This window comes from Nyctereutes procyonoides, unplaced genomic scaffold (genome assembly GCF_905146905.1).
Source record: "Nyctereutes procyonoides isolate TBG_1078 unplaced genomic scaffold, NYPRO_anot_genome, whole genome shotgun sequence".
In the NCBI taxonomy this organism is placed as follows: Eukaryota; Metazoa; Chordata; class Mammalia; order Carnivora; family Canidae; genus Nyctereutes; species Nyctereutes procyonoides.
Window position 1 is genome coordinate 34,982,252 of NW_026575135.1, and position 19,206 is coordinate 35,001,457.

The 19,206-nt window shown below is 42.1% G+C and overlaps 1 protein-coding gene across 1 annotated transcript in view; it reads left to right on the forward strand.

The window, feature by feature from the left end:
* Positions 1-19,206, forward strand: part of SLC24A2 (solute carrier family 24 member 2) — a 235,674-nt gene that overhangs the window by 194,116 nt on the left and 22,352 nt on the right. Inside the window, exon 7 of the mRNA XM_055302669.1 lies at positions 1,582-1,700. Within this exon, the coding sequence (XP_055158644.1) occupies positions 1,582-1,700 (119 nt within the window). The remainder of the gene's footprint in view (positions 1-1,581; positions 1,701-19,206) is intronic.

Sequence of the window (19,206 nt, forward strand, 5' to 3'; positions counted from 1 at the left end):
AATAAAGCGGAGCTTCTATGGCTCTCCAAATTTAAATATTTATGCCTCTATATTTCACAATGAAATGCATGAATAAACATAAACATTTCCCTATGATTTCCAAAATTTGGCCACCTCAAACCCAATAATTTTTATGTAACTCTCAAAATATGTAGTCCTTCAGAAGTTACTAGAAAAAAACATTCTGATGCTACAAGCTGCCTGATACTGGTCGTATCTGATACTGATGAGAATTATGAACCACACAGCTTCATTGTCTCCTGAAATCCAGGAAATACTCAGCACAGCCAGAAGGCCTAAGAACCTTTATATTTTGCTCCCACTGAAGTCCTGGCAGACCTTGGTGGTGCTGATCACTCATCCTCTGAACCCCCAAATAAATCTTCTCCTGCAAGGCATTTATTGTCATAATAACCAGAATACTTTGTTTCTTGTTTGCTTGCTCTATTCCAGCACTGTGCCAAGTGCTATTATATGCATTTTCTTATTTAATTTTTATAGGCAGGCCCTTTAATTGTGTTCTTTGCAGTATTAGTACATCACCCCAGTTTCACAGATGAGGAAGCTAAATCTCAGAGAATATATTACTTGCCAGGGGTCCCACAGCATGTGCAGTAGAGCAGAGTATGAACCCAGGCCGGTCTATGATGCCCAGTGTCAGAGATCCCAGTGTCAGAGAGTCCCAGTGTTTAGCCATGACCCTGCAGTCACTCCTCAACTCCCAGAGGAAAACTGGAATCTGTACTTTCTGACCTGTGGCTTCCTGCTAGGCAGATGTGAGGAATGACAGATGTTTCCTTCTGTTACTTGTTCAGCTTCTCCTTGCCTTGCTTGTAATAGGATGCCCAGGTGTAGAATGTGCTGAGTAGCATTCTTCAGGCATTTTGAGAAGATCAGGCTCTTGAGCCTGTCCCCACCAGCTAGACATTAACAGGGCTGTGGACTCAACAAGACTAGAGAATTAGAGCTCTTAGCAGGGGGCCTTAAGGTCAACCAGCTAAACCCCCTCATTTCATAGATAAGGTTCCTAAAGCCTGGAGAAAGGAGAAGACTTGCCCAAAGTGACAGCCTGATAGTGGCAGAGCAGAACCTATGACCCAAGTCTCCTGGGGCCTCGGCCAATAAATATCCCTTCCAAAATGCTGTATAGAAGAAAAGATCCTACTGTAAAAAAAAAAAAATTCTGAGGGGTGTGGTCCCTGGGTATAAATAGTAGTGTGTAGATTAAGTATGGTTTTGGTGAAAAAACGTCTGTGTTCATGTTCTCAAATAGCTAGTTGGTGAATTTGCCTAGTGGAGAGAATGCACGCCATGGGAGCTGAAAGGGGACTCAAGATATCAGGGCACAGTGAGAGACACAGAGAGCCATTAGAGAGAGGAGGAGGACTGAAAATGCTGACAGGTATTGGGGGGAATGGTAGAAATCCTTTGACATTTGGCACAACCCCGCCCCTGGGCCTTACCATCCCTCCGAGACCACTGTCTTCTTTGGCCCAACATTTTAGGACGTTCCTTCCGTTGTGGCTCTTACCTGCATTGACTCCCTTTGCTTTCTCTGTGTATGTCTATGCTGTACCACAGAAAAAATCGAGCTCCCCAACAGCACCAGCACAGAGGTTGAAATGACAACACCCAGTGATGCTTCAGAGCCTGTACAAAATGGAAATCTCTCCCACACCATTGAAGCTGCAGAAGCCCAGGTATGGCTTTTCCTTGCTCTTCTGGGCCCCTGCTCCTATTGCTCCCCTAACACAGCAGCATAGAGGCTCCGTTCTCCTCGGAGGCCCACACTCCCGGCAGGACAGACACCAGGAAAAATCAGTTCTTTGTGTCTGTTGCTCCTCATCAGCAAAAGGCTCCACCTACATCAAGCTCTTTGTTTATTGAATGAATACACATATTCTTCCACTGTTTCTCAGTGTGGGATCCAGGGCCTCATGCATTTCATTTCCTGGAAATAAAAATGCAGATCCCTGGGCCATACTCCAGACCTGATGAAACAGTGTCCAGGTATCAGCATTTTAAACTCACTTCCTGGGTGATTCTTAATATATGAAAAAGTTCGATGGCCATCGCAGCCTAATCCTTTCTCTGAGTCTTTAAGATCAAGGCCAAGGGATACCTGGGTGGCTCCGTGGTTGAGTGTGTTAAGTGTCTGCTCAAGATGTGATCAAGGCGTGATCCCAGGTCCTGGGATCAAGTCCCACATCAGGCTCCCCAAGGGGAGCCTGCTGCTTCTCCCTCTCCCTCTGCCTATGTCTCTGCCTCAATGTGTGTTGTGTCTCTCATGAATAAATAAATAGAATCTTTAAAAAGAATAAATAAGATCAAGGTTAAGTAACCAGGGAAACTACAGCCATCACGCCTCAGTTAACCCCCCCTTGGCCTTCCCTGCTTCTGCAATTGAAATTCATCAATACTCAGGCCCTTTCTGCCAGTGAGTGGTGCAACCTACAGGTAGCTGTTTGATCTGGTAGTAAGAACACTTAACCTTCACCTGTGCTCTGTGCCACAGATTTGGTCCTGGACACTTTACATATATTACCTTTAAACCTCATAGCTGAAGATATGGGTCATCCTTTTCTCCATTTTACAGTTGAGGAAGCTAAAGCTTGACAAGATAAAGTGCTTAATCAGGATTACCTAGCTGGTAGGTAGTAGAGCTGAGATTGGATCCCAGGACCATCTAAGTACAGTGCCTATACTATTTCCACCACACCGCACTGCCTCTGGACCACAGCTGCTCACAAAAGGGAGCAGAATCACTCAAAAGCAGGTGATGCTTGCCACATTTCTAGACCTCATCCTCACCAAGTGAATCAGCATTTCTAAGGCAGAGAGCCCCAACTCACATTTTAATCAAACACCCTAGGTCAGTGTTTCTCAAACTCAAGTGCATTTATAAAGCTCCCGGGGATCATGTTAAAATTCAGAATCTGATCTGTTCAGGTCTGGAGTGGGTCCCAGAGTCTGCAAGTCTAGCAAGCCCCCAGATGGTTCTGACGCTGCTGGTCCAAGGACCACACTCTGAATAGCACTGCTGTAAAGTTTGTGACCTACTTCTGTAGACAGAATTTTCCCAATGAGCTAAAAAGTTACACAGTGCCCACAAATAGAAGCCAGACTACAACAAATCTATTCCAGTGCTCTCTTGTCCTTTATACCAGGATACGCTCTGCAATGGAGCCTGCCCTTGTTAGGAAAAAAAACATGCCAATTATTGTCCCTTGTCCTTATTCCCTGAAAGAATATGCAAGAAAAGTCTCTTCACTTAAAGGAAAGGGTAAAGATGTTGAGCACCTTTGCATGTACCTGTTGGTCATTTGTGTGTCTTTTTTGGAAAAATATCTATTCAAGTCCTTTGCCCATTTTTAATTAGGTTATAATTTTTTTTTTTTGCTATTGAGTTGTAGGGGTTCCTTACATATTTTGGATATTAACTCCTTATCAGATATATGGCTTGCAAGTGTTTTCTCTAATTCCATAGATTGCCTTTCATTTTGTTGATGGCTTGCTTTGTTCTGCTTTTCACAGATACATGTATATCAGATGACCACTTACCCCTTGAATAGATATGATTTTTATTTGTCAATTACACTTCAGTAAAGCTGGAAAAGAAATAACTAAAGGAAATGATAAAGAAATGAAGCTCCTTTGGCTCCGTCTCCTCTGCCTTCTAGGCTCTTGCCTTCTAGGCTCTCGCCTTTCTGCCCCGAGCCCTGTGGTCCCTTCGCATTAGCTCAAGGGCAAGCTGGCAGAGCAGCTTATGTTCACATGGATAAGCAGCATGTGGCAGCAGGAGGCAGGCCCCCAGGACATCTAGCTGCCCTTGGGGATGGTACAGTCGCAGGTGTGCAGAGGGCAGCCTCCTCATCGTGCCTCTCCATCTGGCTGGCAGAGGGACAATCTGCGCCCCCCACAAGGGGACACCTTGCTGCAGGCGAGTGAGCGAGACCCACCTGGCCCCTCTCTGAGCAGACCTGTGCCCCTGGGTCTCACACAGGGAAGCAGGATAGCTTTGAGCACCACCTCAAGGGCAGACAGATCTCCAGAGAGCCAACCAGCTGGCTGCAGGATGGCCTAGTGGGGAATTGCGGGTCCACCCAGTGAGTCACCTAATCTTGCTTTAGTCTCCTCATCAACAGAATATAGATAATGATGGTGCCAGTCTTGTTTGGGTTATTAGGAGAGTTACACAAGAAAATGTATGGAAAGCACTTAGCACAAAGCTAAATGCTGCTATTTATATTATTATGTGCCCACACTTACCATATAAATCCCAGCCAAAGTGTTCCTTCCCTGAAGGAGCTCATTTAGGTAAAATGAAAACACATACATACATATAGAAAATATATACATATATGTAAATAGGGATGGGTATAGGTGGATGCATACATAAACAGATTTAATATATATTCATATATATAAAATGTCTGGGGGTATTCAGGATATAATAAACATTTGCGGTAAATAAATAATTATAGCCCAGTGTGACCACGGAGCTCTGTGCAAAGTGTTCTTGGAGCCTGCCCGAGGAAGAAGTTGATACTCACAAGAGAAAGTATAAAAGCTTCATGGAAGAGGTAACATTTGACTGAGTGTTGGTGGGTGAGTAGGTGTTCATTGCTCAGAGAAGATGACAAGTGCAAAGGTGTAACACCTTAAGAGGGAACTTCATGTTTAGTGATGGGTGAGAAGGCCAGTGGACCCGGAGACTGAAGTATAGGGTGAGGAGTGAAGAGAGATCCATTAGGAAAAGTAAATGAGTCTGAAACTCTTCAACTGTTCAACCAGAAAAAATTTAAGTGTTCATCTAATAAGTGTCAGGCACCATGCGGGTCACTGGAGACACCCATGCATTCTAGCAGAGCAGAGAAGTTGCATATACAAACCAAGATATAGATGACCACAATGGCCATGAATAAAATACAACATGGTGGCATGGTGGAGGCCTAGTGGAGGGCCCCTGTAGGTTGGGAGATGGGAGGAGGCCTCACCAAGAAAGTGGCATTCAACTGAGACTGAACTCCAGGAGGCAACCGAGGAAACAGCACCCAGGGAGGCAGAAATGAGTTTGGATCATTTGAGGAACAGAAAAATCTGTGTGGCTGGTGGCTGGGAAGCAGAGAGAGGGAGGATGGTGGCCCTGAGGTGGGACAGGAGGGCCAAGCAGGGCTGGCTCACTTTGTACAACATAATAAGGATGCTGACTTCCTTCTAGGGCAGCAACAAGTTGCTGGAGGTTCCCAGATGTGATTTGCACTTCTAAAAAATCCCCAGGGCTGCACTGCCATGTGGAGAGTGAACTTGGGGCAAGAGGGTGGTATACCAATAGCAGGGCAAAGAGGTCATTGGAAGAGTTGAGACTAAGAGGTGATGGTTACATGGACTAGTGCAGTAGACATGAAGGTGTAGAGAAATACGTAGATAGAGAAGGGCATTGTAGGTACCACTGAGCAGTCTGGACTTGACCCTGTGAGGAGTGGGGAGCAGCAGGGGGGTTATGGGAAGCAAAGTCAGTGTCACATTTGGATGAGAAGAAGATAATGCTATCAGGATGGTCAAGAAGGGGCCAGAGTGAGGGAAGACTGGATACAGGGTGGCAAGGTAAGAGTCTGTTCGTTCAATGATCAACAAACTATAGTCTGAGGTCAAATCTTGCCTGTAGCTTGTTTTAATTTAACCTGTGAGACAAGAATGTTTTTACATTTTTAAAGGCTTAAAAAAAAAAAAAGGCAGTAGCAGCATATGCGACAGAGACCATATGGACCACAAAGCCTAAAATATTTACTATCTGGCCCTTTACAGGAAAAGTTTGCCCACCCCTAGACCATCTGCAGTCTTTCAAAAGAGAGAGAGAGAGAGAGAACTCTTCATATATTGATACAGAATGATCTTCAATATATGTTCAATGAAAAAGGCATAATGCCAAATTGTACCCAGTCTAGTATGTTTGTAGGAGGGGGCAAAGCAGAGGTAAATAGCACACGTATTTGCTTGGAATACTACTGAAAAAACTGGTGGTGTTAACTGCTTCCTGAACCAGGGCCTGGGTGATGGGGAACCAGATTCTTTCCAGTATGCAGCTTTCTTTAGCTTTTAAATGTTGAACCAGTTAACTGTATTCCCTATTCCAAAAAATGCAACAAGAAAAATAATAATAATACCGGGTTAAATTAAAACAGAATCAGTATGCTTTAGTGGTTTAAGATCAGAGACTATGGAGATGGACATGAATCCAAGTCCCAGATCTACCACTTCCCTGTTCTATGACATCGGCCAACTTAACCTCTCTGTTGCCCATTTCCCTTTTCTGTGAAACATGGATAATGATCCTGTTTCATAGCATTGCTGTGAGAATAGAATGCTCTTGGAACAGTTCTTGGCACACAGAAAACACTGCCCGGGTGTTTGCTATTACTAGTGGTGCTTAGTAAAACTTTAAAAATGGTATCAAGTAGCCCAGGTGACAAAGCCTTAGACCAACTTTTGGCTGTGACATGGATGACAATGGCTGGATCCGAGAGCCGTGTCTGAGGTGGCATTGAGAAGATCTGGTCCTAGAGAGGGAACAAGAAAGGAAGGTGTAGGTGATCCCGAGGTTGCCAGTTGAGAACCCTGGGTGATGGGGTGCATTAGGCCCAGGACTCCAGAATCAGAATAAAGATATGAAATTGGAACTCAGGCTCCCCTCAAAGCCCGGCTTCCCAGGAATGATTCAGTGCCTTTATGGTGTTAGTTTATCTCTTTCCCAGTTGTATGTTTATCAAGCTACAAGAAGAATGAGGTGTGCATCCTGACTTACTAATGGAAACTATGAGCCCCATGAACCACGCACACATTGCTGGTATTCTCTGGGGACTTGAGCCTGGTGTCGTGTAATTGCCTTGCTGTTTCAAAATCCCATTTACAAGGGAACTAATTTTACGTTGACACCTCATCCCTGAGAGCTTTCTCCAGGACAGACTTTACACTGGCAATGAAGAACATTTTAAAATAAGCTCTTTCACAGAGGGAGCCCCTTTGCAGGAGGTTTTTTGTCTTCATTTGTACGTTCTCTGGAACCAAGAAATAATTTGACTTCTAAACGGCTCAGTGCTAATTACCTCCTCCCAGTGACTGCTGACACAACACAGTCACTCTAACGCAGAACTGACTTGAGCTGCCGCAGAGAATTCACCAAGCTTCCAAATTTCCAGTGCCGGGACTTTATCCAGGTCTGGAAAACAATGGAAAGAAACAAACTGTCCCACCCAGAACCCAGCATTTTCTTATACTTCCATTCTGCCAATCTAGACAACAACCAGGTGATGGCATTTGGGCGCCTCGTTGCATCCTCCTGCCTGATGCATGACACAGCAGAACCCTTTCAATATACATTCACCGTGACAGGATAGAAGGGGCGATGCCTTGCAAGCTTCTCGTATTCCAAAATCTGCAAGTCTGACTTTTTTTTTTTATTGTGTCCACGTTCATGCATGGTGAGGTGGTTTTTTTTATATGCTGCAGCTTTTATTTCATTTTGCCTCTAAGATTTCTCTCTGTCCTTAGGGAAATCAGAATTGTCTTTGCCTTGGTGAAGAGTTGCACAGGTGCACCAATAGGCAAACAGGTTTATATAAGAAAATCACATTCCCAGGGCAAAAAAGATATAGATAGATAAACAGAGAATATACAAAATGCATGATTTTTTTTTCTCTCACTTGCTCTCTGCACACTTAAATATCACCTTACTGTGTTAAGCCCTTCCTTTCTCCTTTTGGGAACTCAGGCCTGATTTATTTCTCCCCAGTCTAGCATTGGCCTTTACCTAAACTCAGCAGAGTTTTTAAGGTCTGCTTTCATAAAGCCTCATAGTGCTGATAAAAATGTTTCAGTATTATGTGACTAAGAATGCGTAGGGAAAGATGATAAAAGCGATTGTGATTTTTAGATTTCTCTTAAAAAAAAAAAGATAAAACGCATAAAAATATCTCCTTTCCATTAAATTTGGATCTCTGAGGGTAGTGGTGAAAAAAAAAAAAAAGCAAGCATGATTATCAAGGCAGCAGTTTATTACAGGTTGTTCTTATTGTTCTATGATTTTGGAGCTCCTTCGGGAGACTTCATAATAAATTTTGGTAAAAAATGTTAGCTCTGATAGGGATCTCTGAGATTATTGAAGCAGATGGTACCTAGAATCCCCATGATGTCTTCCTAAAATATTACCCTTCTTTCGTGAACGTTTATGTTCTCAGCCATAGGGAAGTTTAACAAAGGCTTTGTGAGCCTCGAATCTTATTATTCAAAGAACAAGTATCTTTCCTCAGTGACTAAGGTGTAACAGCCAGTTCACCATTTTGAAAGCTTAAAAATAGCCAAGGATTGCATTTCCCCCATTGATGAGTTCATTCAACCTCTTGGAACATCAGTAAGACATAATAAGAGGATTCAGGCCCCCCAAGAAATGCAGGCTTTGGGGGAAAGTGGGATGTGTCTGTGTGCTTGAGGCCACCAGAGCACAGGGCAGTGCTGGGGGAGATGCCAAGGCCCAATAGTGAAAGGAAAAGAACATTCAAAGATTCTCCATCCAACTGGACTCTTCAAGGTCCAAGCCGTGTTAGAACTCTAATTCCCTCAGAAAAGAAATTCTTTAGTATCAGAGAAAACCCAATACAAACTATTTTTTAAAAAGTAGAAATTATAATGTCTTACCTAACAGACCTTATTGCAAGAGTTCATTTCTGGAAGAGAGAACATTTTTTTTTCAATCTATACATCTATTTTTCTAAGGAAAAGTTGAGGTCCAGTTTGTGCATCTGATGACCTGGACAATATTTACAAACTGCTTAAGATGTACCCAAAGGCCTTTTGAACACATTTTAAAATGAAATTAAGATCTGACTCGAGTTTCTGACTAAATTTGAATATTGACAAAGAATTATATATTCACTAGGAATCTTACTGTTAGTAACACCATTTGTCATTGTGCTTTCTGAAGGAGTTTGAAGAACGTCTATTAATCATGCACATAAAATACATTAAGGGCTGACTATTAAGAAGGAAAAAACCTCCCTGGAAAAAAACACTGGCATTAATATTACTATTCCTATGAGAATTTATAGTCCATTTGATAATAAAATGATGAGAATGATTTTTGAATTATTTTTATGATTCCCCAGTAGCTTTTGAATTGACAAATCTTTCATGATTTGTATTGGCAAGATTTACGAAACCCATGGAAACAATACAAAAAACAATTTACAACAGCCATACAGAAAGAAATCTATCTTGTCCATAGGTTGCATCTCAGAATTATTTGGGCAAAAATGCAAAGTGAAGAAAAGCAATTGCATTCCACCAGACTCTTCAGATGCCATTTTACATTGCAATAAAATGGTCTCTTGGCTTTCAGAGAACTTAGGTTCAGACAGCTCCATCACTCTCACAGCAAGATACTTTGAAACGTTGATTTCAATTCAAAGTCCTATAGAAGCAGATTATGTTTTTTCAGGTTGCCATTGCTGAGTGAAACCTTATTTTGTTTTTAATATCCCAAGTTCTTGATGCTTGGTTGTTGTTGTTGTTTTTAATTTTTCATCTCTATGTGAAACAAACCATATGATGGTATTATAAGGGGAGTGAATTATTTCCTACCACTAGGTGGGCAGAGATTTATCACTTTTAAAAAACTTGTTTGCCACGTAAATGTTAGCTCTGTTGGTTCAGGATGTCCACACAGAAGGCAGTACAAATGTCTCAGATGGTGCATCCTCCCAAAAAAGAAGATGCTTTTGCCTTACCTCTTTTTGACTTACCTCTTAGGAAAATGTGATAGAAACATAGAAGATTTTTAAAACAGCGTGGAGAGAATGAGGTATATTGCTAAATCTATATATATAATGCAAAGACATTGAGAAACTAAGAGAACAAGAGTAAAGAAGTTTTTCAGAGAATGAGGATGGGGAAAGTGATTCAAAGTTAATTAAAGCAATTAAGTGATTTATTTCAAAGCCCAAAGAAACCTATTGAAAACTGAGATTTTTTTTAAAGATAAATATTCATATGGTCAGCGTGTGTAAGTCTGCTTGGGCTACCAAAACAAAATACCATAGACTGGGTGGCTTAAACCACAGAAATTTATTTTCTCACAGTTCTGGAGGCTCTAAGTCCAAGATTAAAGCTCTGGCCAATTCACTTTCTGGCAAGGGCTCTCTTCCTGGCTTGCAGGTGGCTGCCTTCTCTCTATGTCCTCATATGGCCTGTCCTTGAACACATAAGGTGGGGTTGGGAGCATCCTCTGATGTCTCTTCCTATGAGACATTACTGCTGTCAGATGGGAGACCCACTCCTCTGACCTCATTTAAGTACTTCCTTTGAGATGCCATCTCCAAATACAGCCACACCAGGGGTTAGGGCTTCAACATATGAATTTTGGAGGGACACAAACATTCTGTCCATTATTAACAGTCAGTAAGGACTCATGTTAGAGTTGAGTAAATAACAGTTTTTCCAAATGCAGCGCTCTGGTTTTCCATCATTGGGATCTAAAAGTTTTTCTTCTTTCAGATTCTCCTGTTTTCATTCCCTTTTCAAAGAAAAAAATCTAGCAAATGGCAAATGAGTTTTCCTTAGCCATACAGCCCTTGGTTGACCCATCCCAGAATTCTGAGTTTGCTTTCAAAATGACTCACAACACACCTTACTTGGCAAATCCTGAACTATGGCTCCGGGGTCCCCAAAATTCATTTTTCCTTGTGTCACTGAGAGATTTTGAGTACAGATTTTTGGGCCTGTGAGGCCAAAATGATCCACAACCCAGCAGTGAATATTTTTATAGGTCATCTTTTTCATATGCCAATTTTAAGCATGATGTCCTATTTCTGTAATAGATATAATGGTATGTTGACCCCACTAATTGGCCAATCAATTTAGGGGAAAATGGAAGAGAAAACCACTTACCATCCCTCCCTGGGCCAGTTGGTATTTATGGTGGGAGTTTATCATAAATTTCTATTGCTATTTCTACTCCTATTTAAGCCACCTAGTCTATAGCACTTTGTTACGGCAGCCCAAGCAGATTAATACACTCACCATATGGATATTTATCTTTTTAAAATTATCTATCTATCTATTTGGGGGGGGTGGGAGAGGCACAGAGAGAATCTCAAGCAGACTCTGCACTCAGCACAGAGCCCAAGGCAGGACTCGGTCCCACGACCCAGAGAACACGACTGGAGCCAAAATCAAGAGTCAGAGCTCAACCAACTGAGCTACCGAGGCACCCCTAAATACCTCATTTTTGAATAGATTTCCTTTGTAAAGCACTGGTGTGATTTGAGCTTACAAAATGGAGAGCACTCTATGGAATATTTCTTGGGAGGTACCTTTTACTTGCCAAATAGTTGTTGATTTCGGAGACTTTCACTGTATTAAAATGTGACTGTGCATTTTTTGGCAACTTTACCTTTGAGAGTTCCAACTCTGCTATTGTTTTTAGCTCTGCACAAAACACAGAATCAAGGTGTCACAATATTATGAGTCTTGCCATCTGCTTGGAAGCTTTGTTTCTGATAGAAAGTCTACTTACAGCCTACCTACTGAAATAAAATAGCATTTTCTCCATAGAGCTGTGGAATTCTCCCTTTCATCCTATTTATAAAGGCCTTCTATTTAGTCGTCTTACCTAAAAGGAAAGTAAATTAGATTGTTGACATCACTACAGCCAATGAACACTCAGTAAATGTTGGCTGAATGCATAGATGGAGGAACAAAATTATTACAGTTTCTACTTTTACATCAGATCATTGAATTATAGAATTTTATTGCTGGAAGTATCATAATTCACTTAAGTCAAACTTCTTTCTCTTAGATGTCTTTGAAGAAATTACTTTCCTAAACACCCAGTAAATGTTGGTTATTATTGTTATTTTTAATGTGTTTACTATGTGCCAAACACCATTTCAAGTAACTTTCATGAATTATCTCAGTTAATTTTATAACAACAGTAATGTTGTAAAAGAATGTTCTGGAGCAGAAGTGGGTCTTCTTTATTAATTCCTTTTCCAACAACTCCTTCATTAGGTAAGGCACTTTCAAGATTCTTCTCTCTCTAGGAGCCTCCCACGCACACACTGTACAGGGGCACACACACCTTTTCACCGGTTCCCACGGAAACCTAATTGGAAAAGTAAAACATGCCATCTTTGTCAAAGAGAGTATTTTTAATGCTTCAATAATGAAAGAGGACAGAGGTAGGAGGAGAAGCAGATAGTCCCTGTTTAAGGCTGATGCTGTTTTGTTGGGCATATTCTTCCCTTGAGGTTCTACTGGCCTTTGAACACTGAATGCTGGAGTCTGGAAATAACCCACCTCCTATTTCAGTTCTTGCTAAAGTTAGCCTCAGGAAAGTTTATTATTGTAAAGGGCTTAATCCATCTTCGACGATGGCCCCTAGATATTCGTTTTAGAAGTAGCTAGTACAAGATTATCCACAGTTATGGGAATCGGGGGTGACATCAGGCAATGAAATGCACATAAAATCTCAAGCCCTCAATTTGGCCATTGGCGTGCTTGGTTGTCACCCTCCTCCCACGTGAAGCTGGCACTAAACTTCAGTACTTTTTCCTTGGGCAGAGATGCTAAAGAACAAGTCTTTCTTCTTCACCTGCATATGAAGTCCTGGCCTCCATTGATATCAGCCTCACATTTCATTTTTAAATTTGTACCTGGCACCCTGGAGATCTTCCCCACAGAGTTAGAGGAGGGAAGAAGGTTCTAAATTTCAAATTAGACTACTTCTCAATGCATCACAGTGGCCCCTCCTAGTCACATACCTCCCAAATCTGCTCTTCATTTCCCCTTCAGAGCTGCCCTGGATGTTATAACAAGAATGCCGTAGAATGAATAGCTTAGAAACAACAGAAATGTATTTCTCTCGGTTGTGGAGGCTGAGAAGTCCAAGATCAAGTGATAGGTGATGGAATCCACTTCCTGGTTCATAAATGGCCATTTTGGTGGCTGTGTCCTCACATGGCAGAAGGGGCAAGCTAGCTCTCTGAAGGCTAATCCCAAGAACACTAATCCCAATCACAAGGGCTCTGCCACCATGACCAAGTCATCTCCCAAAGGCCCTACTCCCTAACACCATCACACTGGGGAGTAGGACTTCAACATGAATTTCAGAGGAATACAAGCATGTAGTCTACAGGAGACTCAAAGAAAAGGAAAAGAACATAACTAAAAACTAAGATGTTTCTGTTCACCTTTTCCTAGAAATGTGAGCCATCCAAACCACCAGAAATTAGTTCTAGGCTCAAGAAAATTAAGCAAAATTATGTCAATTAAATGCTTAGTGTTTGCTATAGCTAGGATTTTTGGCTTAATAGGTCAAATTTATTACAAATAAAGCTGATGTATGGGTGGGAAACATTAGAGAAGGTGACAAAGCATGAGAGACTCCTAACTCTGGGAAATAAACAAAGGGTAGTGGAAGGGGAGGTGGGCGGGGGGGATGGGGTGACTGTGTAACTGGCACTGAGGAGGGCACTTGATGGGATGAGCACTGGGTGTTATATTATATGTTGGCAAATTAAACGTCAATTAAAAAAAAACAAAGCTGGTGTAACTAGGCATAAAGCACATTTTTTTTTTTTTTAGGATACCTCTTTTTTTAGGAAGGAGGAGGGGAAGCAGTATGAAATGGGGAAAGAATCTTGAGCTGGGAGTGAAATGGGAGGTCACTCGGGCCCAGCCTCACACTATGACCTTTCTTCAGCATACCACTTCATCACAGGGCCCTCATCCATCATGAATTATTAGTTTATGAACTAATAATAATAATAATAATAATAAATTTATTATTTATTAGTTTATGAACTAATAATTCATTCATCATGAATTCCACTTCCTAGTACATCCACAATGTACTAGGGCCCTTCAATTCTGAAATTCAGGAGCTCCTTCTCTTGGAGCCTAGAGCTCCTATTCTAAATATCTCAGAAGGCTTTGATTGTAGCTTGTCTTTTGTGATCAGGGCCCATACAGTGAACTAAACGGCAGAACTTCTTGGTCAGGAAGGTAGACAGTCCCACAGTAAAGCATTGCCCCTTCAACACAAGTTCTGTCTCACAATGACATGGATTTTAAGGGCTGCTGGAGCCTAAAATGTAGTGTGGTATACCCTACAGATCACATATAGTATATATTCTTTGGCCATTCCAACATTTCCATTGATTTGCCTCAGGTCACACAGCTAGTTAGAGAAGAGATTCATGACCTAGGGGAAGAGGATTAACACGCATCAATCCCTGGGTCTCTACCAGGAACTGTGCGTCCTGTAGTTGCCTGAGAGTTACCATCCCCAGTCTACAGATGAATGTCTCCCATATGGTCTAGACATTACACATTAGTTCCTTTTTGAAAACTCTGTTGGAGTGTGATATTTTTAATATTCTTGATGCACCCACCCAACCTCACTTCAAAGGCTCAAGCAGATGTTTTTATGGATCTGTTTTCCCACTCTCGGCCCCTCTGGGCCCTGTAGGTGATTGATTCTCCTAGCATGCACCACATTCTTTTGGTGAGCTTTATCCCATTTGGCCATTCATGTGAGCACCTATGTGGCTGAACAACAATGGAGATATAAACTCATTTTTCTCTCCTTCAGATATAAATTATAGAAACAGCAACAATAGAAAATATGTTAAGGAACATTCTAAGTAGAAGTATAAATCACTTAAAATCTTAGCCTTCAGCCAACTTGACCATGGCTCAATGCTTTAGAGTGAATAAGTTATATTTTTCATGACTATTCAAGTACTAGCATGTTATTCTACTCAGCATCATGCCACACTGAAGGGGCTCCCCAGTGAGAAGAAATGGCCCTCCCCAGAGCTGAAGAGTGTCGTTCTTTTGTAGAGGATAGACAAGTGAGAACTTCACTTCCAACCCGAATCAAATCCTAACTGAGCTGAGAACTGGGCAGATCCAGGTGATCCTCTGAGATTACTCCTTGTGAACTGAAGATGTTATTAGCAATCAATAAAACTGAACTTGAAGATGGCCTATATTCAGATGCCTTCCGGGTTTTCATTTTAATTCTCTGATAGAAGAGATTGCATTAAAATGGGCTCACCTTCACACTGAAATCTTTCACAATGCCCTTCACAGACAATAATAAGAAATTGGCTTGCTTCCAAGAAATATTTCTCTGGCTGTAGAAGTGACCTCTGGACTGGTGAATCCAGCTCCAGCCGCTCCCCTGGAGACCTGATGCCTGTTCTAGGGCAAACCATCCCTACCAGGCACAAGTGGAAATAGTATAAGATGTACATGCAAGGAAGCTAAAAAGATTCTCATGAGGGGCATCTGGATGCTGTCAGTTAAGCATCTGTCTTCAGGTCAGGGCATGATCTCAAGGTCCTGGGATGGAGCCCCCCATTAGGCTCCCTGCTCAGCGGAGAAGTCTACTTCTCCCTCTCCCCTCTCCCTCTGTGATCTCTCTCCTCTCTCTCAAATAAATGTATAAAATCTTTTAATTAATAATTTAATTAAAAGATTCTCATGATAGTAGGCCACAAGTGGACAAGCTGTAAGTATCTTCCCATTCTCCAGATAAATAAAAATTAGTTGATTGCTCCAGAGACCTCCCAGTAGGTACCAACTGAACTCTGGAAGTGTTCTCTTCTATCTGTAAGTGTTCCGATGGCCAGATCTCCAGGATCCAACCTTCAGTATTGATAAATGAATCCTAGAAGGTGATTGTCCAGTTGTCACTTAGGATAACTCTCTCTCTCTCATTCTCTCTCTCTCTGTCCTCCCCCCCACCACACACACAAAGTTATCCAAGTAATTCCATTCAACCACTGAGGAGTTTCAGTTTTGAGGCTGCCATCCCTTGTTTTACAAAGATTCGAGGCTGCTTGCAAAAATACTTCTGAGGAAAATAGTAACATGAAGAATTTTAAGAAAAGTCAGCACAAGAGGAGAAGGAAAAGGAAAGGGTGGGCCTGGGGTAAGCGACACAGACCCCAGAGCTGTGATGGGTGGGTGGAGTTTACAGATTTGACTCTGAATCCCCCAGGACAGAGCAAGGGGGAAGAAATAGTATCATTTACCTGATTCACAGTATTTCTAAGATTTTTCAAAGTTGCTCAAAAGAAGCATGACTTTTCCCAGTGCTGAGATGTGAAAGATATTTTTCTCCCTTGATTCCTCAGAAAGAGGACATTGGATTAGTGAGGTTCTACTGCGAGCAATCAAAAGCCCAAAGTAACGTGGCCTGAGTACAACAGAATTTTAGGTTTCTCTCAAGTCACTATATGTAGCTCAGGACTAGAACAGCTCTTGATGGGTATCAGGAACTCAGATGCTTTCATATTTTTTCTCCACTTCATGGTCCAAGATGACTGTTAGTTCTGGCCAAAATGTTCCATTCCAGCCAGCAGGAAGAAGGAAGGAGAGATGAAGGACACACCTCCATCCTTTAAAGATACATCCTTAAGTTGCAGAGGATTTTTTGATTACTTCCTGTTGGCCAGAACCTCCCATGGCCATGCCTCATTGCAAGAGAGGCTGAAAACAGAGCCTTTCACTTGACGGGATGAGCACTGGGTGTTATTCTATAGGTTGGCAAATTGAACACCAATAAAAAATAAATTTATAAAAAAAAAAAGAAAAGAAAACAGAGCCTTTATTCTAGGCCTAGGTGAGAGTGGGCTTTCTGTCGTCCATGAAGATGCACACTTTCATCTAGCCCTAGGATAAAGGCTCTCAGGTATTGAGGTTAGGGTTTCAACATAGGAATTAGGGGAGGACACCATCGAGTACATAACAGGCAGAAGCTCGAAGCTCCTGCCGCATGTCCTGCCAGGACTCCTGAGCAGGGAGCCTGATGAGGGGCTCGATCCCAGGACCCTGAGATCAGGGCCTGAGCGGAAGGCAGACACTTAACCAACTGAGCCACCCAGATGCCACTCTGTCCTCTCTTTTAACACCAAGTTTCCTTGAACCCAGGAGTTAGGACCTAGTGTACTAGTTTGCATGAGAAGACACTCCATGAATACCTGCCTAAGATATCACAGCAGGAGCAAAGCCTGGAAGCCAGGACTTCTTATTCTCTAGCACCTACTCTTCCCACCAAGCTGCACTGATCCCTTCATGGTCTGGCACACAGCACACATTATGTGGGAATGTAAAGTCATGTGTTTTAGTCTCAGATTTTTCCGTATCAGAAACTATAAAACCCTAAAGAGCTGATTGCTGGCCTTGGTTTCACATAAGTCTAGTGCTTCTAACGAGACCCCAGCATGTATCAAACTATTTTAAACCCTTCTATCAAAAGTCATTTGAATTTTTTCTGGGTTCTTTTTCATTGTTTTGTTTTCTGTGGACACTCCACAGAAGCTTTTGGAGGTTTGGATGGGTTGCTACAAGGTCAAAGCTGAGATGCCACAACTCCAGGAAAAATTGAAAAATCAGTACACTAACCTCAGTGGCCTCTCACCAGGGCTGAGACTAATGAACAACATGCCAGCAGCCCCAGCTTGGGCAAAGGCAAAACTGGCCCCACACTTCGAATGGCATTTTTTTTTCCACTTCTCTAACCAGCTTGCAAGCTGTCGCCCATTGAATCAGTGAGATTGCATTTGGCAAGAAGACAATGAAAATTTTCCCCAAAATATGCTGACAGCCTTGCTCCCAGGACACCTCTTGAAACCACCCCCTAGTTTCTGGGCTCCTATATTCTGTAGAAGAACTCTTTCCCAAGAGGCTGTGGATTCTGGATGAAGAGCTCTGTTTATATGGCCTGAAAGCCAGGTTCTTCTTCTTGCCCATTTCTGCCCTAGCAACGCCACCTCAAATGCAGCTTTTGGAAGCTGTACAATATAGCTAATTGTTTGCGCTGGACAGTAGTGTGTTTAGAGCTTATGCATCTAAACAGACAATTATTTTCTGCTATTTGCTAGTGGCACTGCCTGCCTGGTGACTTTGGCAGATGGAGAAAGGAGCTAATCCGTAGGTTATAAGCAGAAGGGTTATTGATGAAATGTCACCATCTGTTGGTGTCATTAAAATGATATGAGTCATAAAGAATTGCTTTTGTTTTTTCTCAGAAAAAAGGTTAGCTTAGAGTCTAGAGAGAAGTTGCTAGATTGCGGATGGCAGTTGGATGGGACTAGGGGCTGTGAGTGTCAGTCCTGGAAGGGGGAGGAGCCTTGATGAGCTTATCAGATCAGCTTGATGAGTCTTTCGAGAAGTGCTGGAATCCTCTGCCTGAATAAAACCAGCCCTCTGGTTTGAGATGAGGTCCTTATTGGGAATGATGCTTCAACTATCCCATGATTCCTCCCTATGTCTGAGTCATCTAATGGGGGAGGGGGAAGTCATTCATTTGGGATAAACAAGAAAGATTATACCTAGGAGGGAGCAGTAAAACACACCTGTCTCCTAAAACTCTCATTGGCCTCGTTACAGAGAGATTATTCATGCAGCCAGCTGACTTCTTGGGAGGCTGGCAATCTCAATGGGGAATGGTATTTTCTATGTCTGCTGTATCTCCTGGGAGGACATGGAGTGATCTCAGAAGAGGAACCCATGACAGTATGCCCAAGCTTGCATCAGACATGGGAGCCCCCAGGATGTAGAAAAGAAAGCAGCGAGTGGAACCACATGAATGATACAGCGAAGGAATCAGCTTCTGGTCTAATTGAACTTATTGTCTCCCTCCCTGTCAATTTCATTGATTTCTTCTGTAACTTATTTATTATATATTTTCTTCTGCTTACTTTGGATTTAATTTGCTCTCCTTCTTCTGGTTTCCTAAAGAGGAAACACAGATTGTTATTTAAACTTTCTTCTTTGCCAACATGTTGCATAGCAAAGGGATGGAGAGCATGAGAAGTACACTCAGTGAGGATCCGGATGACCAAAAAAACTGGTGCTAACTTCCTAATTCTGCCTATTTATCTAATCCTCTTGGTTCTCTCGTATTTGCTGTTTATAAACTCTTTTACCCACTGCCAAGGAAGGACATATGCCCAAAGAGAAAGAACCTGTTATTACCAACTTTTTTCAGTATGGCTTAAGACTCCTTTTACATATATATATTTTTTTAATTTTAACTCATGGAGAGAGAGTGTGGGTGATTGTGTAAACCACTACAAATTCTTTTGGCAGTACTAGGGTTGAAATTATAAATAAACATAACACCACAACGTATTGGCC